Source organism: Corvus moneduloides, chromosome 11 (genome assembly GCF_009650955.1).
Source record: "Corvus moneduloides isolate bCorMon1 chromosome 11, bCorMon1.pri, whole genome shotgun sequence".
NCBI lineage: Eukaryota > Metazoa > Chordata > Aves > Passeriformes > Corvidae > Corvus > Corvus moneduloides.
This window is the reverse complement of record NC_045486.1, coordinates 1081118-1104387: the sequence shown is the minus strand read 5'-3', so window position 1 is coordinate 1104387 and position 23270 is coordinate 1081118. Positions and strand designations below refer to the sequence as shown.

The following is a 23270-nucleotide window of genomic DNA, read 5'->3' as shown; positions in this document are numbered from 1 at the left end:
AAGTGTGACCAGGGAGTGATGGCTGAGCCCCTTTGGCAGCAGAGGATTGAATTTGGATGCTTGTGGAACGCTTTTCCCCTTGCATGCAGTTTTCTTTAAATCCAGTTCGCAGCTATGTGTTTGTCTATGATGTGGGCTAACTGCAGCAATAATTTTATGCCAGGCAGGGCAGTGGAGTGTGTCCAATACACAGGATAAGGCACACACATTGAAACACACACGTGCCTGCAAACCTGTGTCCTGGGTCCCTCCCAGTCTGGGTACTGCTGCAGTTTGATTCATGTGAAGGGTTTCTCCGTGGCTCTGCACACACATGAAGGGTTTCTGCTTGGCTCTGCACTCACACTGTTCTCGTGGTCCCTTCCCAGGCAGTCAGAGCAAGCAGTTCTGGTTACCAGCAGAGCATGTACAGGTGCACTGGAAGTGACTGGTACTGACCCAAGTCCATGAGCTCTTGCATGTGGGGAGAGTGGAGGTGTCGCTGGTTTGTATTCGGAGGCAGGCTAACATACTTGCTGAATCTACTTATTGCTGGCAGTTACCCTCCTGTTTGTCATCCCACCTGCACACATTGTTAATTTAGCCAAATTATGTGCTAGTGACTTTGTAGGGAGAAAATGAGGAGCCCATCAGATGCCTTTTTTAAAATAGACTGGTGTAATGATAGCATGTGTTCATTTTCCTGTGTGAAATCAAGACAAGTGATTTTTCATCGCTTTGGTTTGTATAGTGACATTTAATTTTGCTCTTCGTAATTTTAATTAAGGAGAGATTTAATTCTTTAATTATAAATTCACCAGAAATGTAGGAGAGGTGTAATTATGATATCCCGTTACAGGTTTTTAATTATTAACAGTTAAAATCTAAGCCTGAAAATCTAATTCCTCAAGGGCTGTTTCTCACCTAGGTCCTGATCATCTAGAATATTTTCTACATCTCTCTTCAGTTTTTCTATTCTTCCAGGACCGGAAAAAGCATGGAGAGAACAACAATGACCTGTTCCTGGCAGATGTTTATGCCTACCAGGGGAAATTCCATGAGGCAGCGAAGCTGTACAAAAGGAGTGGCCATGAAAACCTGGCTCTCGAGATGTACTCTGACCTACGCATGTTCGACCATGCAAAGGTAGGACTTGGCACCTGAACATTTAAATGCAGAAGTATTGATTTACCTGTAATTGTTTGCAAAGTATGATCCTACAAAAGATTTTGAAGAAATGTGGGCTTTGAATTCCAATTTTATTTTCTCAGGTATTTGTTTGGAGTTCATTTGGCTTATAAGGGGAAAAGTGTCTCTGGCCTGGGTGTAACAGTGGCATTTTCCTTCAGAGTCTGCTACCAAGGCAGCAGGTTGTGTTTTGTAGAGTCTCAAATACGGCTGTGGAAATTCAGGGCTTTTCAGTGGATTCTTTTGGTGACACCACCAGCAACTCTTGTGGTTACATAGCATTATCCATAGTAATTTTCCTTCTTTTAAAACTAAAAATTTTGGGTGTATGACTCCTTCTTCTACCTTATCTTACTCGAGAGTCCCTTTTTATTTGTTTGTCCTCCAAAGATGACAAGGTAATACCCATGTTATAATAAAAATATATTTGTGTCAGAGTAAATCAGTTCTATATCGATGCATTTTAAAAACTGCATAATATGCTAACCTAGAATATTTTTGTTTACTACAGTATTTTTTCCAAAGATTCAGTGTCTTGGCTTTTTTTTAAACTCTGTTTCCATGTAGGAATAAATTGAATATAATTCTAAAAAGTGATGTTTCTGTATGGTGATAAGAAGCATTACTTGGCTTTTAAGTCTTCTATGGTGTTTTCTTATCAAAATCCCTGAGAATGCATGCACTGTTTAGTCTCATTCATCACTCATCAGAGCCTTATTCTGCCCAATCCGGGACAAAGAATTCACCATGACATGCACAGAAACTCTGTAGCAGAGGTTCCCCAAGCCATGCTGCAAAGAGATCTTTTTCTTCCAAGAACTCAACAGAAACATTTGGGGGCTTTGCTGATGTAAGCCCGACTTCCGCTATTTTTGGCTGATGAGTCTTTGTTAGCTTCAGTGTTTTGGCTCCTCTTGAACATAAATTTAATTCATACAGGAAAATGTTCCCATAAGTCTTTGTAAGAACCTTTTAATTCTTGGCTGTAGTCATGTCTATATTTAACCAGTAGAGAGCAAGAGGTCTCATGTCTCCTGTACTTCAGAGTGACTTCATTCAGAGAAATTCAAGATACTTCATAAGGCAGCTTGTGCAGGGAGTGCACAGGACATGGAAGAACATGTAAAACCCCCTTGTTGGCCAGCTATTTATCCAAGGAAAGATATATGGGGGAGGGGTGTGTTTTTGTGGTGGTGTTTTCACTGATGCTGCCAGAATTATTCAAAGGGACCCACAGAACCTGGTTTCTTGTGCATGACTTTGATGAGGTCTGGACGGAAGGTCCAGACTGGAGGCAGAGGTTGGGAATCCTTTGATACCTGGTCACAGGCTCGTTATCACAGCACTGGATCACTAATTACTGGCAACTCACAAAAAAACTGTTTGTACTGTGAGAAGCTAAGCTTAGCCTTTGATTTTGGGCTTATTTTGGTGACCTAAGCTGGAAAACAAGTCATGCCAAAGAGGTTGTTTGACTTCACTCTTCAATGCAGTTTTCCATATTCCAAGGCTGTCAGGATACCTGTGTAGCTGTTCCCTGGAGCAGGGCTGTGCTGCAGGAGGCAGGCCTGGGGCTCATTTAGAGCTGGCACAGATGGGGTGCAGCTCTGGCTGTAGTGGAGAACTGCTGAATTGCAGTGGTGAAGCAGATCTGGTGTGTGGGTGCTCCTTGTAGAGGTTTTTGCCCATTTGTTGCTTTGGTTTTGGTTTTTTAAACCTCAATCAGAATTTGCCAGAAACACAGAGGATACACAGTTTTCCACTCTTTTTCCACCTGTCATTTCTCCTCTGTTCTGATTTTTCTTTTGATAGAAGCTGTTTAATGGGCAGTAGCCTGTTCTGTTAACAGACAAAATTGCCCTTAATCGATCTTCTGGTGTTGAAGAGGGGTTTTATACTTTTTTCCTGGCACATGATGTCAACAGATGTGAACCATATGGTGCCAGAGCTTTAGTATTGGCAGAAGAAGCTGAACTAACTATTAGAAATATTTCCAGAATGGTTGTCAACACAGGGTCCAGGCTTGGTGTTTGCATTCCTCCCACAAGTCCAAGCAGTGCTTCAGAGCACTCTCACTTTTGAGCAGCTGTGGTTCTGTCCTTGCAAAAGAACGTCGTTGATATATTTTTTAAAATATCTTGTTTTCTGCAAAGACACTTGATAATTACTTCAGCCTTTAGTTGATTGGTGGTAGGGCATCCTGATGCCAGCATATGATTAAGTGGATGTGCTGTTGTTAACTGAGCATGTGCTGGGACCAGCTCGTCTTTGAGAATGAATCCATACCTGCTTGGCTTGCAAGAGAAAATCTGAAACTTGGAATTGATCTGTTAGAGTTTTTAGATTAGTACCATTTTGTTTTGGGAAGGCCTTTTCCTGACAAGCTTGCAGAAATCTTAACTCGTATCCACCGAACCAGGCTCAGCAGAGAGCGGGAGGGGGCATTAGTGTTGCCTCTGAGGCACCTGCATTGTCCTTCTCTGGGGCTGGCCAGAACCTCCTGCTTTTTGGTTTTTTAATTGAAAACTGTCTAAATGGGAGATTTGCCACTGTTTCCTCCCAGACCCAGGGCCTTGATGATGAGCTGCTGAAGGCTGGCTCAGTCCATGTTGCTCTCCATGGAGTATTTCTGTGCCTAGGAAGCATCATGATATCCATTACAAAAGCCTTTATGTATTTTAGAGTTTAGACTGTAACGACGTTTGTGACCAGAAGGTAATGCAGTCTTTTGTATTGCACTGTTGCAGGAATTTCTGGGATCTGGAGATCCCAAAGACACAAAGATGCTGATAAAAAAACAAGCAGACTGGGCCAAGGATATCAATGAGCCAAAGGCAGCAGTGGAGATGTACCTCTCTGCTGGCGAGCACATGAAGGCCATCGAAATCAGCGGGGACCACGGCTGGGTGGATATGTAGGTTTTTTGCCACCTCAGAGATAATATATATTAAAAGCTTGAATGAGATATTATGAATTCCACATAATTTTAAAATAAGACCGTATGTGTTTGGTATCTGCCTTTATATCAGGAGTATCTGAAACACATCTATGATTAAAAATGTTTTAAAAGTTGCATATGTTTAGAGGGTAGGGCCATAAATATATTACAAAAACAAATGCATTACAGCAGTGAAGAGTATGCATGGATTCATCTCCAATATGAGATTGTCTAAAATAGCTTGAATGCCTTCAGGGTAATCATCACAGCAGTAATTGTACCTGGTAGCCCATTGCTGCTGTTCTCATCTAGTGGGTAAAGAAGTCACCTGGGGCACGGAGTCTTCAGAAATTCTGTAGCTGCTCCTGTTGCTGGTCATTTCTCACCAATGTAGGTGGCACTTTGGGTCATTTGCTGAGCTGCCTTAAGATCTTGGCCAGGCCCCTCAGCCTGCTCTTGCCTCTGTTTTGCTGTGTGGCACAGGGGGTGATGTTTATTCAGGAGTCTGTTGCTCAGGTCAGGGTTGGGGAAGTGTGTCCTGTGCCACTGAGTCATGTAGGATGTGTTCCCTCCTTCTATCTGCATGGCTCTGCATGGAGTCTGAGATACAGAGCTGAATGTGTGAGTAAAGAGGGAAGGAAAGGGTTTGAGTTTGCAAGAGGAGAAATGCTATTTGGAATGTTTACTGAAACTGTTTAAAGGGTGTAGCATGGTAGTACTATTATGATGTTTATTAAATGTTAACCGATTAAAGGTGAAGTTATGACAGTAATTAAAAGGCAAAGCACCAAGGCAGAATCTGAAACATCTGGCTTCTTTCTGCTGAGTCTAGGTTAATCGAAATTGCTCGAAAACTGGATAAAGCTGAGCGTGAGCCTTTGGCCAAATGCGCCTTCTATTTTAAGCAACTTGATAACCCTGGCCATGCTGCAGAAACCTACATGAAGGTTGGTGACCTGAAAGCATTGATCCAGCTCCACGTGGAGACTCATCACTGGGAAGAAGTAAGTGTGCCCTTGATTTCTGTTTTGAAAACCACTGCTTCTTACTATCACTGGTTGCAACAAAACAGGGAGGCAAATGTCTGGCTCCCCCAGCATCGTAGTGAGGGAGAAGCAGGCAGGAGAGAGGGAGGCTTCTGCAGAAGGATTCAGAGTATCTCAGTTAATTGTGTATGCCAGCATGTGTTTGGTGGTGGTGTGGTTTTCTGAAAGTGAATCTAAATTGCATTTATAGTGTTACTTCAATTTCTTTAGAGGATGTATTCAGTAAAAATACAAATATTTTTTGTCTCTTGCTGGGAAATCTACTAAATTTCCTGGATAATCACTTTCAAGTCTTCCTGTTTCAATAGTCAGTCTGTTATTATGCTAAGCTACTTTTCTCTTGTTGATTGCTTTCTATTTTAAAACACATAAGTTTTCTATTGGAGAAAATATGGATTACACTCTCTATTATGTGTATATGTTTTATTATGAATTTTATTAGAGCTGAAGGATTGATGCCATGGAATATTCTAAACCCTTGAACTGTTTAAACCTGGCAATATTCTAAGAATGAATTTTTTATTTATGTCAGGCATTTGCTCTGAGTGAAAAGCATCCTGAATTCAAAGATGAAGTCTATGTCCCTTATGCTCAGTGGCTGGCAGAGAATGATCGATTTGAAGAAGCCCAAAAAGGTGAGAATGTCACTGACAGATCACTGCTCGCTCCATATTTGCTCCATAGTTCTCCACTACAGAATATGCAGACTCTGCCTTGGCAAATTTCTTATCAGTGGTATTCAAAACCAAATATAATCCATGTTTTCATGCTGGTTTTAAAGTAACTGGAAATCTCCTTATTTTATAGGAAAGTGTGATGGATGTATCAAAAATTATGGCATCTAAATATATGTCCAGATTTTCTATCTTGTACATCTGAGTGTGGCATGTAAGGGATATTTGGCCTATAATCCTGTCTTAATATTTTTATCCCACAAAAATTCAAACATTAGCAGCCGTCTTATAAACCTGAGTGAAAAACATAATTTTTCTTTGTATTTAGGTAATACTGGATTTGCACAAGTAAAGTTTTCCTGTTTCTTTAAGCTTTTTGTGGGGTTTGTTTGGCTTATAAGATTACATTTGAACTGTCAAGTTTCCATCCTATGGAAAGGCTTCAAAATTCAGTCCACAAACTGTTCCAGAGACAAGGAGCTGTTGAAGTGAGCTCTGTGTGAAGCCAGGAGGGCTTCAGTGCAGTGCCTTGGCTCAGGTGCAGTTCCATGTGACAGCTGCACCTGCTGTTCCCTGAGCCAGCTCGGATCCAAGCCTGGCGTAGAAGGGCCCAGGTAGGGAACGAGCTGGGCCTGATCTGTCTCTGCACAAGACGAGTTTGTGTCTTGGCATCAAGACTTTGAGCACCTGGTTTAGGGCAGTGGGGTGATTTGCACTCTCTGAATGCAGGTTATAGGCCCCATTTGTTCCACAAAGCCCTGTGCTGCTGGGGCTCAGCAAGTGTAGATGCCCAGAACTGGGGGAGCTGGAGGTCCTCATGGGACTGTTGCAGTCTCGTGTGAGGTCTGGTTCGAGCTGAGCTGGCTTCACTCAGGCAGCAGCAGTGCTGTGGGGTCGGGTTTTTTGGGGGTTGATTCCCCCCCAGTCCCATTCCTTTATATGAAGACTGCATTGGCCGAATGCATGTTTGCCAAGTGAGAATTGAGGGTGTTACTTGGTGCAGCAGAAAAGGATGTGGTGTTAGTAAATGACAGAAGGGTATAGTCTGTGCTGTACTCTTTTAAAGTATTCAGCACAATATTTTTAAAGTATTCATACACACCAGAGCACTGACTTCAAACAATTTATTGTAGTTTTGAGTAAAGTTGTGATTTGCAGTGTTTGGAGACCACTGTTGTTTGTACAGAGATCTAATCATCACAGCATCTTCCCTCTTTTCTATTTAAAAAACCCCCAGCAACCAGTATTGTACATACTCCTTGAGCTCAAGAGTTGCTGAGACAGTGTAAAAGTTTCAAAATACCTACAGATTCTTCTCGTGTTCCATTAGTGTCACTGCTTTCAAGGAGGAAAATACCAGTGTATAATCCCTTTTATCCTGCCCTGGACAGAGTATTTGATAGGGGCTGAATAGACTGCTCTCAATTCAAAAACATGAATTTCCGTTAATTGATATAATCACACTGTAAACCCCTCTTTGTTTTGGGCTCTGTAGCGTTTCACAAGGCTGGCAGGCAGAGAGAGGCTGTGAGGGTGCTGGAGCAGTTAACGCACAACGCCGTGGTTGAAAGCCGATTTAATGATGCAGCCTATTATTACTGGATGCTTTCCATGCAGTGCTTAGACATAGCCCAAGGTGAGTCACTGAAAGGAAGCTGGTGTTTGTTACCTTATTGTGCACGTAGACAAACAAGTCCTGTATTGTGATAGCATTGCTGCAGCTGCTTCACTGCTGGGTGGTTTGGTTTGGGTTTTTTAATGCTGTACATATCTCAGGCTTGTGCTATTTTTGTAGTCCTCTGGTTTTCCCATGTGCTAATTTAAAACAAATAAACAAACCAGTGACATCAGCAGGCATAAGGCTCCTTCTGAAGTCTGGTGGGATGGTAATTGTGCCTCCTGGGACCATGTGTCTTCCTGCACCTTCCCACCACACCCATTGCCTGGAGGGTTAACGTGCTAGTAAATAAAAGATGTTGGAGAGTAAGTTACCTCAAATGTTCGAACATAGGTTAGGGAGGGTACAAATTATTTCTGACGACAGGTAAAACTTATTGTTTGCTAGCTGTCATCTTGTCTCCCAAATGTATTTCACTGGGAGAGAGGTGTTAATAGTTAACAGGTGTAGTTTAGTGATAATGAATACAGAGGGTTGGGAATACTGCCTTTTGCCTGGTGCTCTAAGTACCTTTGGTTTTAGTTCAGCTGATCTGTCACCCCTCAGATGTTTGAGATGCATGTTTTTCCAGATGGCTTAGTAGTGTATTTGGTGTTTGTGAAAGTTTTCAAAACTAATTTTATTTGTGAACTCTGGCATTCTGGAAGAGGTTTCCAGGGATGCACACCTGCTGCTTTCTGCCTGTAGCTCAGCTGTAGCCTCTGGCTGTGTCAAACCATTGCCTCAACTGTTCTGTGTTTTGCCATGCTTGTTTCAGGCCAGAAGTTTGCTCAGAAGAATAGCAACTCTGTAAACATACGATTTGCTTGGGTAGCTGGGGCATACTTGAGCTGGTACAAAGCTCCTCTGGCAGTGCTGGTGCTAAAATCATGACAGGTTGTTTTCTTCCAGCTGAGTCTCATAGGCTGCTCTTTGAGACTGACACCAATGCCTTTGCCTCCCGCAGAGAACGAAGGACAGCAGACTGAAATGTTGCAGAAGTTTCATCACTTCCAGCATTTGGCAGAAGTTTACCATGTCTATCACTTTATTCAAAGATACACTGTAAGATACTCACTTTAGAATTGTGTATTTATGCTTCCTGAGCTTTTTTCCTTAGGGAGTCCAGAAATAACTAGGACTTTTCAAGCAATCAAATATTGAATCACTGTACATCATTGGTACTGTATAGTAACTTTATTTATTTATTTAACTTTATTTTATTTTATTATACAGTCTTCAGCTGGCCTATACAAGAACTTGCTCAGCTGCTTACAGCTGCAGGTGGAGCAGGGCTGTGCCAATGCCTGACCTCCTTCACACCCATGGCCCTTTTTGCTGGTTACCTTGGTTTGGTCCCCTGGTACCTGAGCCTCTGCTCCTGCCCAGGCCAGGGTCAGTTTTTCCCTTATTCGTTGGGAAACGGGGTTGAACAAAAGAAGGCACTTTAGCCTGGGGATTCCTACGTGTGTCAGTGATAATGCAGTCACGAGTGAGGAGCTCCTACTAATTCCAGCAATTAGAGTCATGTTGCCATCAGTGTTGGTGCAAAGATCTGTTGTAAAACATTTGAGAACCCTTGCTCTGTGCCCTTGCCCAGAAGAAGACTCTGTGCTGTGGAGTCTTTGCTGTCAGCCTATTTTAGATCTCACAGCACTGTGGCTGTGCAGACTGCCCTCATTTTTAAATAACCTGTTAAAGGTTCTGTCTTAGCTACACTGATCTCTCTGTGTCTCTTTTCTGTGTGTATCAGGCATGAGCTTTGGTAATATAGACATACAAAATCCACTTGCTATGTTCTGTCAACACCTCTTTTCTCAACAGATGAAAGAAGCACAGTACTAGAGATGCCTCGTGTTGTGATGCTTACTGATGTAAGTTGTTGGTTTTCCAGTTGAGAAATGTGTCTTTTTCATACCACAGGAGGAGCCTTTCAGCTTCCACTTGCCTGAAACCCTCTTCAATATTTCCAGGTTTCTGCTTCACAGCTTAACAAAGGAGACTCCTTTGGGGATCTCAAAAGTGTATCCTTCCAATACAGTACAAAATCTAGAAGTTATCATGTGATACATTAAAGGAGTAACTGCTGTTGGTCCAAGGCAGGGACCTCCTGCAGGGAATCTTCAGTGTCAGCTGTTGGTTATCATTAATGGGAACTGATTTTTGTCCCTCAGGAATCATCAGCATCTTCAAACTATTGTGTGCTGAGCTGCACTAGTTTGTTATTTGTTATAGTTTTGGAGAGTTGTGCAAATCAAATAACGTAACTCTGTTAGGCCACCTTGAACACCTGCCCATTCTGGTGTGTCACCTGTGTCAGAGGAGCAAGTTCTAGGACACCAGTCACTGCAAGAAGATGTTGGTTCTGAATCCTGACGGTGTTATTGCAAGGAGACTGAACTGAGGCAGAAGTGGGGAAACCCAGGAGCTTTTGCATCCCTTGAGGCTGGTGTGGCAATGTGGTCTGTCAGGCCAACATCTGCATGGCTTTGTCAGTGCCAGTGAGTCTCTGGGGAGTGCTTCCTGAAAGGGCTGTGTGAGCCCTGTGAAATGCACCTTTCTCTAAGAGACAGCCAGAAGGTCACGGGATGCCATAGGGAGGCCTCATCTTGGTTTCACTTAATTTCTGGCTTTGGATGGGATGTTAGCTTTCCTTTTCATAACTTCCTCACTTACAAATGTAGAATCTTTATCATAAAGTCTTTGATAACAGGCCTTGTGGTCAGTAGGTGTAAACAGCAGTTACTGGTTCACTCTGGTGAAAAGGAAGGACAACACTTGGTTGCTAACATGGGGCACACTTTCCAATCACATCAGGTGTATTTACTCAGTGTCAGTGGATTACTTACACTGTAAAAAAATTTTGTGTTTTGGATTTTTTGTGTCTGGGAGAAAATACATGTACCCCAAAATTAATGAAATAATGTAAATAGAGTCAGAATATTTAACCTTAGCATCATTTATGTAAGGTCAGTTCCTTACCTTGCTAATAATTGCCCACAGATGTTTTGATAGTCCTTTCACACGTGTTTATAAATTAAGTCCTGTAAATAGATTTCTCTGGATAAAGCCTGTTTGAAGTCCCAGTGTTGGATATGCTTAATTGCACAACTGCTACGATTAGACAGAGTATTGCATGTTTTCCTAAATGCTGTATGTATTTTTATTCCTTAATTAAATTATAGCAATACATTATTGGCCCTGGCAAAGCAGAGTAAAGCTCTTGGTGCATATAAATTGGCTCGTCATGCCTATGACAAGCTGCAGGGACTGCAGATCCCAGAGAGGTTCCAGAAATCCGTTGAGCTGGGCAGCCTGACAATCCGGTCCAAGCCATTCCATGACAGTGAAGTAAGATGTAATGTGTTTCATGTTAATCATTAATATGTGGCCTAATCCTGGAATACAAGTTCCTGTGTGCACAAAACAATCTGAAATATATTATGCATCGCTCTGTGATATAATTGTATTTCTGCTGGAAACACAGTCCTTTTATTGTTACTCTTCAAGTCAGACTTCCTTCTGCTCCTGAGAGCAAATTAAAATCAGCCGTCTCTTTGTGGGCAGCTTCCATCCTCCCTCTCCTCTCTTGCAGTCACCTTCCTCGCTGCCTGTTAATTCTTCCAAGCCCTTTTCTCCCCAGTTCACATGCTATTGTTCCACGGTCTTTGTCTCTCTCTCCAGCTGGAGGTCACTTTCATTTGTCCCACTCCTAACACTCTTTCCCTCCTCCCTCCATCCCTTCAGTAACCTTCCTTCCGTAAATCTTATTTTAACACCTTTTCTTCTTTCACTGAAATCTGGCTTTCTGCAGTGTTCTATAAAGCCATGTCTCAGGGAGTGCTCACTAAAAATAAATTGCATTGTACCAGTGAACATGCACCTGGCCTCCTGAAATAATAGAAACACACCCTTTAAGAGCTGCCTAAAATAACTCTGCTCTTGAAAAGAGATGAATTAATTGGAGAACCTAAATTTGACCAAATCTTAGAGCAAAAAACTTTGCTTCAGCAAACTTCTCTTCAGCTTCTTTTGTCCCTGTGTATTTAATGCAGAATTCTGCTTCTGTTACTGCAAAGGCAAGGTGAAAATTTAATTGTTAAAATGGTGAAGACAGCTATTTTTAATGGGAAAACTTGCTGGTTTGTTAAAAAGGGAAAGCATTTTCAGATGTTGAAGGATCTGTTTTCACAGCAGTGCTTCTCCAGACTGGCGCTGGTGTTGTATCAGTGTTGTCAGCTGAAGGGGCCCGTATTTAATTGAAAACAAAGAGTTGGGGATGTGCTGGTCTGTGATTACCATGCTCTCAATCTGTCTTTTCAGGAGCTCGTGCCCCTGTGTTACAGGTGCTCCACCAACAACCCTTTGCTGAATAACCTGGGGAATGTCTGCATTAACTGCAGACAGCCTTTCGTCTTCTCGGCCTCCTCCTATGGTGTGTTGGGACGTCAGGTTTGCTCATGCTTTGCAAGTAGATAAATTTTAACAGAGTAGGTTAGTGCTTAATTTCTTCTCTCTGCAGTGTTGTTTGGGTAAACAAATGTTCCTTTACTGCTGTTAAATTTGACTAAGTGGGGGTTGTTGGATCTCACTTCAGGGCAGCAACAGCAGCACAGCATTGTTTCATTGCCAGACACTGAAATGCGTCTAGTGTTCTGTGAAGGTGAACATAATCCTTTCAGAAGTTCAGGAGATCTAGTTTGCTGTAATTTTTTTTTATTTAACTTGTTTCATGAGAGAAGGTGGGCAGAACACCACTGACATGGAAGCCAGAGGCTGTTTGTTACTGAAGGAGCAGAGTATCTGCTATGAGGCATTTCCTGAGTTCCTGCAGGTCAAACACTTCCTGCCTTTCCCACCTTTTAGAGGTGCTGCACCTGGTTGAGTTCTATTTGGAAGATGGCATCACAGATGAAGAAGCTGTAGCTCTCATTGATCTTGAAGCTCCAAGAGCGAGTAAAAGAGAGAATAAATGGCAAGAGATGATGAGTGACCGTATCCTTTTGATTAGAATTGGTTTCCAGTCCTTTTCATAGGGAAGTATTAAACAATTTTGAGTTTATTTTTTCCCCTTAGGTTTAAACCTTTCTTTTTGTCATATGACTGATGTAAGTACAATTGCATCTTGCTTCTTCATCGTGTTGGTATGACAACCAAAGTATGGTTTAACTAAACCTAACATTGTGAAGAAGCTTTTCCATCAGGACAGTTTATTTCTGATCCTGTGCAATATTTATTTTTAACCATGGAATGCCATGCTTCACCTATTCTGTGTGAACTGCTTTCTGACAAGGATGGGGGGAATCTGGAGTGCGTTGCTTCTAATTAAGAGCTTCCTTTAGAGCCCGCCTTCTCTCAGCCAAGGGAAGTAGCACTTCACAACTTTGGTTTGGAATGCTTTGGCATCCAGAGCTCCCAGTTGCTGGGGAGGTTTACAGAATATGAGATGTAGAGTAATGCACAAGAACACACAAACTCTGACTAAAGCTGCCCAAAAATGTGATTTCAATAGATTGCTTCCTTTGCTCTGTCATCTGTGGACGGGTAAGAGCTGATGTCATGCCTGGCTATGGTCCGTCTTGCTGTTCTACAGCAGCTGCAGTGATAAACTTCCCCAGTCACTGGAAATCCCAGCAAGGCCTTCTTGGTGCTTTTTATAGTGGCCTGGGCACTTCCAGTTTGAGATACTCTGAAGCAGCAAGGGTACTGGTCCTGCTGGGATGCTTTCATAGGATTCTGTCAGTGCTGGCTATGGTAAGCAGAGCTAGTTTTACAGGAATTCTTGTCCTTCCTTAAGACATGCATCCAGATGCTCAGAGTTTGAGACTTGATGACAGTACAGATATTATTGAGGATGATGATCCCTTTACAGCAAAACTGAGCTTTGAGGTAAGAACTGTACTAGTATCTACCAACAGAAATTAATACAAGATTTTACTTTACAAAGCTGCTCTTCTGGTGTGTGTGTGGTACAAAGAGAGCTGCAGAGCAGGGGACTGGGAGAGGGATGGCACTTGAGATGCGAATGGACTAACCAGTCAACTCCTCCCTTAAAAACAGCAAACAAAACCCCTCAAAAACAAACAAGCCAGGAAAACCCACACACACAAAAGCCCCAAACAAACAAACACAAACATCACAAAACAACAAAGATTTTAAACTAAACGTTGCTGGAATTTCGTTTTCTCACTGTGCACTGGTACAGCAGCAACACACCTATAGAGCAGGCCTTACTGTGAGGGTTTCATAGAGACTGAGCATGGCTGTTATTTGCAAGGAGGGATGTTAAAGAGGTAAGAGAAAGCTCACTGGAAACAGATGTGGCTGGATGCTGCTGTCACTGAAGGTTTTGATAAAGCTGACTGGGACTTTGGTGGGACAAGGCTTGGGCCAGTTCTACATTAGCTTCTTCTACTGAATTTAACTTGGCTTCTTAAAACAACTTACAAATCCTCAAAGGGCCTTGCAGCTGGTAACAGCGATTCTTTGCAAACGTGCTCTTGTGCAGCAAGGAGGCTCCGAGTTTGTCCCAGTGGTGGTGAGCCGTGCCGTGCTCCGCTCCATGAGCCGCAGGGACGTCCTGATCAAGCGCTGGCCGAGGCCGCTGCGGTGGCAGTACTACCGCTCGCTGCTGCCCGACGCCTCCATCACCATGTGTCCATCCTGCTTTCAGGTAGTGTTCTCATGGAGAGGCTGAAAAAATAAATGAAAAGCCCTATCCAGAACCTGATGGGTGAAACAATGCTAATCATTGAAACCTCATACTCTAAAATGTACTGAGCAAATTCCTGAATGAGGTAGAGACAGAGTAGTGAAACCCCAGCTCTGAGTTGTGTGCTAGATAGAGGAACAGCTGCCTTCGAAGACTTGGCTGTAGCTGAATTTGAGAAGTTGCCCTGACAGCAAGTCAGAGCCTCTCAAGCAAACCTTGGCTGACCAACAGAAGCTGATTTGTATTTATTTCCTTTTGCTCTGTCTCTCTGACTTGCAGCCTGATCTAGCAAGGAAAATCAGTCAGTGACTGTTATCTTGTGATTCAGTCCTGCTCCTGCCTCCCTCAGAAATTACTTCTTGAAATGCTGGAATTCAGTCATGTTTACTTACACAACTGTCTAATTGTCTATCCTTTTGCAAAAGTAGTTAATGGGTTTGTGCCTTCTCAGCAGCACTGGCAGAGGTCTGTGAAGTGCTTGCTGCTCTGTTCCAGGCTGTAGCATCTCAGGTGATTGAAACCAAGAGGACCAGTTCTCTGTGGTGGTAGTTCCAGAATATCTGTGCTATTGAGCAGCCATTGAGCTCAGTTTGCATTTTCTTGGAGCAGGGTACAGGCTAACTTGTCTTAAATCTGTTCCTAATTAATAGATGTTTCACACAGAAGACTATGAGCTCCTCATACTCCAGCATAATTGTTGTCCATTCTGTCGGCGGAGAATAGATGAGTCAAACCAATGAAGAAAACCAGTCTTTTACCTCAACAACAGACTCCCCTGTTGGCTTGGCAAAACACTTCTTAGATCTAAAGAGCTTTCCTAACAACTTAGTTATGTCATCTTGTCCCATTTTGTATGTAAGAGTGGAACCAAGTTGAAGAATTGTAATTGTTTTTTTTAATTAAAATGTCTGGTTTTTGTGAATGTGCTCTGCATTTTCCAGGCAAGCAGCTGAAGTGCCACAGAATTTTACAGGAATGTTTCTAGGATCACGTTCAGCCTTTAAGAAACTGGTTTTACTCCAGATTGTGCTCCTTATAACACACCAGTTATTGACAGATCTTCAAATAAATGGGACTATTTTTCACTATTCGTTGTCTCAGAATTTGCTATAATACCCATGCTTCTGGTCTTGAATTTCTTTTTCCTTTCTATTCCATTTAGGCAAGAACAGCATTTAGAGTTTAGAGCCCTTCAAATATAATCTGAAGAGTTCCACTGCTCTTGGCACTGGGGGCATCTCACAGCCACCCTGGAGCAGGTGGTGGCTGAATCTATGTGGAGTTCACCTGGTTAAAGTGCAGGATGTCAGAGTGTGGTGCTGCCATGGAGGGCCGTGCTAAGGGAGTGCTGCTGAGCGGCGTGTCCCCAGTATTGTGTCAGTCCTGAGCCAAGGGCAAGCTGTGTGTGCAGGTGGGAGGGGACAGAGCCGCTGCTCTCCGCTGCAGCCTCTTGCAGAGGCACGAGACACGGGGGGCATCAGTCCCAGGCAGCACCCGAGCCCCCACGCTGGCTTGCTCTGCCTACAGAACTGGGCAGGAAATAGGAGAACAAAAGCCAAGAAACTCCTGTGTTGAAATAAAGACAGTTTAATAGCTGAAGCAGAGCTCTGCGTGCAAGCAAAGCAAAGCAAGAAGGAATCTATTCCCTGCTTCCTGGAGAGCAGGGCTCAGCGTGAGTAACCGTCACTTGGGAAGGCAAACACCACAAAAACATCCTCCCTTCTTCCCCCTTTCCCCGAGCTTTTATTTAGGAGCACAACATCATCTGGAGTGGCACACCCCTTTGGCCAGCTGCCCCAGCTCTGTCCCTCTCTGTTCCCTGCCCTGCTCTGGCCTGTTGCTGAGGGGGACAGAGCAGGGAGAATGGAGAGCCCAGTGCTCAGCCCCAGCTGCAGCAGCGGCCTGTTCCCAGTGCCGGTTTAGACACCAACACACAGCCCCCCACGCTGCTGGGAGGGAAGTGAGCTCTGTGCCAGTAACACCAACGCACCCCCGGACAGGGGAATCTCACGAGGATGGTCACGGGGTCATTCCCAGCAGCGGGAAGATTCATGTAGGTAACCAGCTCGCCTGGAGCTGGGAAGTGATGTCTCTCTTGACTTTAATCCAGTATAAACTGCCCGTGTTGCCATGAGTTCTGTTGTGATGGCAGCCTGTTTGTTCCAGCCTGCCTTTGCCCTGAGTGGGAAAGGACGTGAGCAACTGGCTGAGGTGGTTGGTGCTGGCGGAGCAGCTCCCACGGGAGCAGCACTTTGCACGTGAAACGGGATGTCTGTCTGCTCGAGTTCCTCTGGAAAAGGAGACCCTGCAATCGCACTGCCGGGTTTCCGAGTCCCTCAGTGGTTCCTGACCAAGTTTGCTTGATTTACCACTTTAAAAACATTCTGTTCTAATTACAGCTCGTCTGCTTTCTAACTCAGCTGTCACTGTTTGCAGTGAAGACTCTGCTATTGACGTGGATAAACAATGCTGTTTGAGATGGGAGCCAGGGTGGAATTCAGCTCCTTCTGGAACTGAGCTGGCTGTGCGGAGCCAGTGGGAATGAAAAATTATAAAAATGAAGAGAAAGGGTTTGCTGTGACACAGATACAAAATGGACCAAGCAAGGAAGCTTTTTTTTTTTTTAAACAACTCTGTGAATGCAGTCTAGCTTTGAAAAGTGTTTTGGGCTTTCTGGGCAGAAACACTCCACATGTCTCATACATGATGAAGGTGTTCTAGTCCAGGCTGCCCTATGCCATGGAGCCTCCCAGCCAACTTCATGCTGAGGAGTCCCTGGAGGCACAAGAGGTCCCACCACGGCACGTTGGTTGGAAGGTGTTGTGAGCAATTTGCCCCGTTCCTCTGTCTCACTGCTGCCTGCCTGTCCCATTGCTGCGTCCAGTGGTGACGCACGCCAGCCCTAAGCTTTGCACAGCAGCTGCTACCTCAGCAGTGGCTTATTGCATCAGCTTAAAGTGTTTAAGGAAATAAACCTTTAATCCCTGTGTGCCCAGGTATGAGTGAAACAGCTGCATTTGCAGTTAGAAAGTGGCACTGCTTTGGCCTTGGCAACAAGTGTGAGAAATTAATTGAGAGGGACTTAGGGTAAGCAGTGTGTGTGAGGACCTGGTGTTTTCATGTTAAGGTGAAGGAAGACTTTTGGGACTGTCCAGAGACTGTGGCCTGCATTGGGCTGCCAGCAAGATCTACCCTAGTCTGTGGTGCCAGCACTTCAGCTCCTTCCACCTTCCCCACTTAGAAGGCAGGTTTCCCAGCTTGGTCTCTGCTCTGAGTACAGTGCTTTGTGCATTTTTCCATTAAACTTATTGCTAAACTAACCTACAAGGAACATTGGTGAAAACTAGGCCAGGACTGGAGGAAGTTCATAAGGCTGAGAGGACATGAACTGCTGCCCACCTTGCACCCATGAGCTCCAGCAGCTCTGGTATGTCCTCCAGTGCTGGATGAGGCCCTTGAGTTCACCTGCTCCTGGCTGTGAGGAACCCTCCGCTCAGCTTTCAGTGCAGCCAAAACAGCAAGGGGAGGTGGGTGCTCAGCTCCCTTCCAGCCTCTGTCACCTACAAAGGGGCAGAGCAAAGAGTCTCTTTGTGCTCACTTCCTGTCGTTTTGTCCCACTGCCTCTGAAAAATTAAGAAAATGTGTAACTCAGCTGCTGGTTGGCACAAGGAATGTTTCAAGCACAACTGAGTGCATAAAGTGGTGAGCCAGAGAGACAGAGAGGACATGGAAGGCTCCAACAATAGCCTTCCCTACGGAGTTTGATGATTATGCAAGGTTTGAGGAGACTGAGGTTGTCTGTCAACCAGCATATGAAGCTGAGTGTTGGCTTCAGCTCTGAACCTCCCAACAGTGCCCTGGTCCAGCAGCCTTCTCAGCACTGTTGCAGAATGATTCCAGTCCAGGAGAGATGGAGTAGGTTATTTATTAGGTGTTACCAATGTAGTTGGCATGACCCAAATCAGATGCAAAGACAGACACAGAGGTGATGGCACAACTCGTAACCTGCCAGTGGGGCCAGTGTTTCATGGCAGTGGTCAAACAGCCAAATCCTGAGTAGAGAGGTGACTGGAGCATGTGGAAGGTTTGGTCATGCTGCCTTCTGCAGCCTCCCACAGGGACTGGCAGTTACGTGGCGATGGCTCTCTGGTGGGGACTGGCTGGTCTCATAGACCACATTCCCCTTGTGAGAATGGGGCTGGGACTCCCCTCTGTCACTGAGGGACCACACCACACCTGCCCAGCCCGGCCACCATTTGCAGCCCCCAAACCCACTGTCCTGGGATTTGAACCGCCCACATCCCTCCTGTTAGCAGGGAATGGGAAGGGAGAGCAAGGCTGTGTGAGTGGAGCTGCTGCCTGATTTGAGCCCCTCCAAAAGAATGGTGCAGTGCAGAGCTACCTCTTTATATATGCGACCATGAGCTGTGGTCTCCAACAATGACAGCACTGGCCAGAAACTGGTGTCACCTTAACACCTTCCCAGGAAAGCCAATTATCCAGGGATGATTATGATTAATAATTCTCTAAACCCTAATCGTGCTGACACCAGTGCCTGGAGCTTACCCTGGGGGCACTTTATAAGAGGTGCCCTGTGGACGCGAGTGTAACTGGTTCCTTGGGGTGACAGTGAAGGCTGAGAGGTGGCAGGAGCTCCATTTCAGAGGCGATTTCCTCCTTGCACAAAAGAACTCCCAGAGTAAGAGCAAAAAACGCCTCACAAACTGCAACCATGAACGGGACAGAAGGCCAAGACTTCTATGTGCCCATGTCCAACAAGACTGGAGTGGTGCGGAGCCCCTTTGAGTACCCCCAGTATTACCTGGCTGAGCCTTGGAAGTTCTCAGCACTGGCTGCCTACATGTTCATGTTGATTCTGCTCGGCTTCCCCATCAACTTCCTCACGCTGTACGTCACCATCCAGCACAAGAAGCTCCGGACGCCTCTAAACTACATCCTTCTGAACCTGGCGGTTGCTGACCTCTTCATGGTATTTGGAGGCTTCACAACCACTATGTACACCTCCATGAATGGGTACTTCGTCTTTGGAGTAACAGGGTGCTACATCGAAGGCTTCTTTGCCACACTGGGTGGTAAGTTTTCCAAATATTCAAATGTCTTCTGTCAGGAATTTCCCCAGATTGTGGGAGTGGGAGGGAAAACACGCAGATGATCTTGGAAAAACATGGTACCTGTAATGTCCTTGACCTGCTACTGATGTGAACTGAGGCCACTGCCATGTTTCCAGGTAGGAGCTGAAGAAACTGACAAGTGACACTTTTTTTTTAAACTTTATTTTGGGAGCCACCTGCTCAGTATCCTGAGAACCACAGTGCAGCAGTGAAAAGCAGCCAATGCCAGATTTTGCAGTTGTTGGATTTGCGCATCTCCTTGGCTCACTTTCTGACTCGAGAGATGACAATGTTTTCCTCCCATTTTGCAGAACTGAATCTGCCATTGGCTCTGGTGTGGTGCATGGTGGTACAGGCAAGCAGAGCTGGCTCTCCTCCCCATGCCAGCCTGGTATGGAAACAAACATGTTAAACAGAAATTGTGTATCTAAAAATGCCCTCCTCCATTCAGCTCAGCCTTCAGCCACAGCTACTGTTCCACTGGTTTGGTCCTTGTGCCACAAGTTTTCTGGGAAGCTGTGGGTAGTGAAGGGAAATCCTGGGATGACGGGCACTTGCCGCATCTCAGAGCGTGACCACAGGCTTGCAGATGCAGGTGCTGTCTGGGATGAATGGTGGGATCAGCCATGGAGCTCAAAACATAGCAGCAAAGTGGTTCCTGTGGGTCAGCAGTACAGTAAGAAGGGGTCTTCTCACACTGACCTACCACATCTGGCCTTGACCATTCTTCATTTATCTTTCCAAACCCTTGGTGGAGATTAAGCTGCTGCCAGGAGTTGTCCTCAGGAACATCAGTCTGAGGAGGCCTCATGCTGCCATCAGGGTGTTTTTCTTTTCCTGTTGCTCAAAGTCCCTGTGTCCCTTTCCACCCCTCTCCCCCGGTGCAGGTGAAATTGGTCTCTGGTCACTGGTGGTCCTGGCTATCGAAAGATACATAGTGGTCTGCAAGCCCATGAGCAACTTCCGCTTCGGGGAGAACCATGCCATCATGGGCGTTGCCTTCTCCTGGATCATGGCCTTGGCGTGCGCGGCTCCCCCACTTTTCGGCTGGTCCAGGTAGGGAAAGCGTTGGACCCAGCGTCGGGGCTATGGGAGCCTGGCTGGTGGCTCATCTGTGGCTTCCAGCCCGTTTCCTCTGCTAGGTGCTGACCTGCTGGGCTCACCTTGCAGGTACATCCCCGAGGGCATGCAATGCTCATGCGGGATCGACTATTACACTCTGAAGCCAGAGGTCAACAATGAATCTTTTGTCATCTACATGTTTGTGGTTCACTTCACGATCCCGCTGTTGATCATTTTCTTCTGCTATGGGAACCTGGTTTGCACTGTCAAGGAGGTGGGTACCTGCCGGATGCAGTGGCCGTAGGGCTACCGCATCCCCAGTGCTGGGAAGGGGCCCACACCAGGCTCAAGAACGGTGACAGGGAGGGCCCTCCAGGGGCCAGCCTGGCCATCCATGAAGAGGGAAATAGCAAACTCCAGATGTGCAGCTTGACTACCGTGAGCTCTGACCCTGTGTCCCTACCAGTGCAGCACCCACTGGTGCCATTACATCTCTGTTCCCTTCTGCCCGCAGGCTGCTGCCCAGCAGCAGGAGTCTGCCACAACCCAGAAGGCAGAGAAAGAAGTGACTCGCATGGTCATCATCATGGTCATCTCCTTCCTGATCTGCTGGGTCCCCTATGCCAGCGTTGCGATCTACATCTTCACCAACCAGGGATCGGACTTCGGGCCCATCTTCATGACCATCCCGGCATTCTTTGCCAAGAGCTCCTCCATCTACAACCCCGTGATCTACATCGTAATGAACAAACAGGTAACTGGCAGGGTGCCAGGCAACTCCTCTTTTGTGTTTCTCTTTATAACAGCCGGCAGAGAGTTACAGCATCTCAAGGTGCCAGTGGTCTGGAGCGGGGGTTGTTTCCAGCAGGTCTAGTCCTGGCACGTGGGAAGCTGACTGTGCAGCTCATCCTTGGTGTTGCATAAATCTTACAAATGCAAGGCCATCTCACCTGAAATAATGCAGGTGCTGCATGGAGGAGGAGCCAGGACTGGAGCAGGCAGGACTGGCAGTAGATGGGGTGGGCAGCAGACAGTGGGGCAGGAGGCTCCATAGGCATAGTTCCTCCTGCACCGCAGTACTGGGGACTTCCAAGCAGCTCTGCTGGGCTTAAAGATGGCTCTGCAGCCAGAGCTGCATGGTGTCTAGCTGCCTCACCCTGGGCTTCCGTCTTTCCCAGTTCCGTAACTGCATGATCACAACCCTCTGCTGTGGCAAGAACCCACTGGGTGATGAGGACACGTCTGCTGGCAAGACAGAGACCTCCTCCGTCTCCACCAGCCAGGTCTCTCCTGCATAGGCCCCACAGGAGCAGCCAGTCCCTGGGGTGCCACCCTGGGAGCACAAACTTAGCCCCGCCGCCGCCACCACCTGCCCCTGCTTCACCATGGCCAAGGCCCTGTGGGGCGGGCTCCTCGCTCCTGGCACTAGGAACCCTGGGAACAAGGCTGAAAATGTGTACACACGTTTTGTAATTAAAATGCAAAGGCTTAGCTCCTCTGGCGTAAATCCATGCATTTCTGTTGACTTGCTGAGAGCTCATGCCCCTTCTCTGAGTGCAGATTGGGTCAGAGAGCTCTGCCATGCCTGGGCCATGGCAGAGCTGTCCTTGCCTCCCTCAACCCACCTTGACACCCCAGCCAGGGCACGTTCTGCATCTGCTGCTGCCGGGGCCGGAGCTGGGGCCACTTTCTGGCTCTGTTGCCAGAGATGGATCCTAGCCAGTGCTGCCCAGCCGCTCAGCCCCATCACACTCTGGCTGCCCAGAGCAGGTTTGGCTGCTGCACAGTGCCCTGGCTCTGCCAGATGCTCCCAGCTCCAGCCCTGTCCCATCTGCCAGAAGTCCTGGGAGGCACTGTGACTCCTCTGGGGAGATGGGACAGATACTGGTGCACGGGTCCTGCCTGGCAGGCAGGTGGCACAGAGGGCCCTGCCAGCACAGCACAGCCGTGTGCGGACGCAGCACTCAGGGACAGCTCGGTGCTCAGTCCTCCAGCACTGGTGCAGCAGCACACGGATGGAGTTTGCACCCTCAGCATCAGCTCTGCTCCGTGTCCCCCAGCACCCCTTCCCTGCAGTCCCACCTCTCTTCCTTAGGCATCTTTGGACCCCTAGGGCCATCTCCCCAACGAGCTCCCCCATGCCCCTCCCCATTTTGGCTGTGGTCAGTTTGGCCTCGGCCCAGCAGGAGGTTTGGGGCAGCTCTGGTGCTGTTCAGGCTTGCCGGGCGCAGGGCTGATCTCCCCCCACGCCGCAGCAGGCAGGACCCAGCAGCATATGGCTCAGCGATGCCGACATATGTTCAAAGCACTACAAGATGGCATATTGCAATTGTAGCAGTGTTCTTCATTTTTATTTTTAGTTCAATTATACAAATAAGATGTTTTTCTCACTGTTCAGTGTTATCAACATTTGAAACTATTTTTGTACATTATTATCCTCTCTGATTTCTAATCCTATGCAGCTTTGCAAGGACTAATAGGGAACATATAGAGCCCATGCGAGTTAAACCCTTAATAAAGAGCAATTTGCAAGTACAATTCTCTCATTATTTTTTTTATCGATACTTCTGCATATTCAGTGAAATCTAAAGATTAGCGTTTTATGAATAATTCAGTGTTTAGGCTGATGTCTGATTCATATACTTCAAATCTGGGAGGTGGTTTTGGAGGGAAGAGGAGGAAGGATTCAGTGTTTATTTGCTGTCCGTGAGGCTGTGCTCCCCAGGAGTGTGGTGATGCCTGGCACTGTGGTTCTCCTGCCTGTGCAGGACTGGCCCTGGCACAAGGCCTGGCCCCGAGCCCACAGGCTGTCTCCCCAGACTGTGCCACCTGGCTGCTGCTCGTGGTGCTAGGGGCAAGCAAGGGTTTGGGACCCTCCTGCC

At 46.2% G+C, this 23270-nt stretch overlaps 2 protein-coding genes across 4 annotated transcripts in view; both read left to right on the top strand.

Moving 5' to 3' along the window:
* Positions 1-15282, top strand: part of IFT122 (intraflagellar transport 122) — a 31735-nt gene extending 16453 nt beyond the window's left edge. For 2 of the 3 annotated variants that reach the window (XM_032121194.1, XM_032121192.1), the window contains 13 exons: positions 964-1125; positions 3915-4081; positions 4938-5109; positions 5684-5786; positions 7321-7461; positions 8450-8547; positions 9406-9506; positions 10668-10833; positions 11806-11917; positions 12349-12477; positions 13292-13371; positions 13991-14155; positions 14845-15282. In XM_032121194.1, the coding sequence (XP_031977085.1) occupies positions 964-1125; positions 3915-4081; positions 4938-5109; positions 5684-5786; positions 7321-7461; positions 8450-8547; positions 9406-9506; positions 10668-10833; positions 11806-11917; positions 12349-12477; positions 13292-13371; positions 13991-14155; positions 14845-14934 (1686 nt within the window). In that variant the 3' untranslated portion in view covers positions 14935-15282. Of the gene's footprint in view, positions 1-963; positions 1126-3914; positions 4082-4937; positions 5110-5683; positions 5787-7320; positions 7462-8449; positions 8548-9405; positions 9507-10667; positions 10834-11805; positions 11918-12348; positions 12478-13291; positions 13372-13941; positions 14156-14844 lie in introns of all 3 variants that reach the window. The other variant, XM_032121193.1, reaches the window with a different exon arrangement.
* Positions 15283-18797: 3515 nt separating this feature from the next.
* On the top strand, positions 18798-22926 carry RHO (rhodopsin). Its single transcript, XM_032121195.1, has 5 exons — positions 18798-19287; positions 20214-20382; positions 20497-20662; positions 20903-21142; positions 21567-22926. The coding sequence occupies exons 1-5, from the start codon at positions 18927-18929 to the stop codon at positions 21684-21686; spliced, it is 1056 nt and encodes a 351-aa protein (XP_031977086.1). The 5' UTR covers positions 18798-18926; the 3' UTR covers positions 21687-22926.
* The last annotated feature ends 344 nt before the right edge of the window (positions 22927-23270 follow it).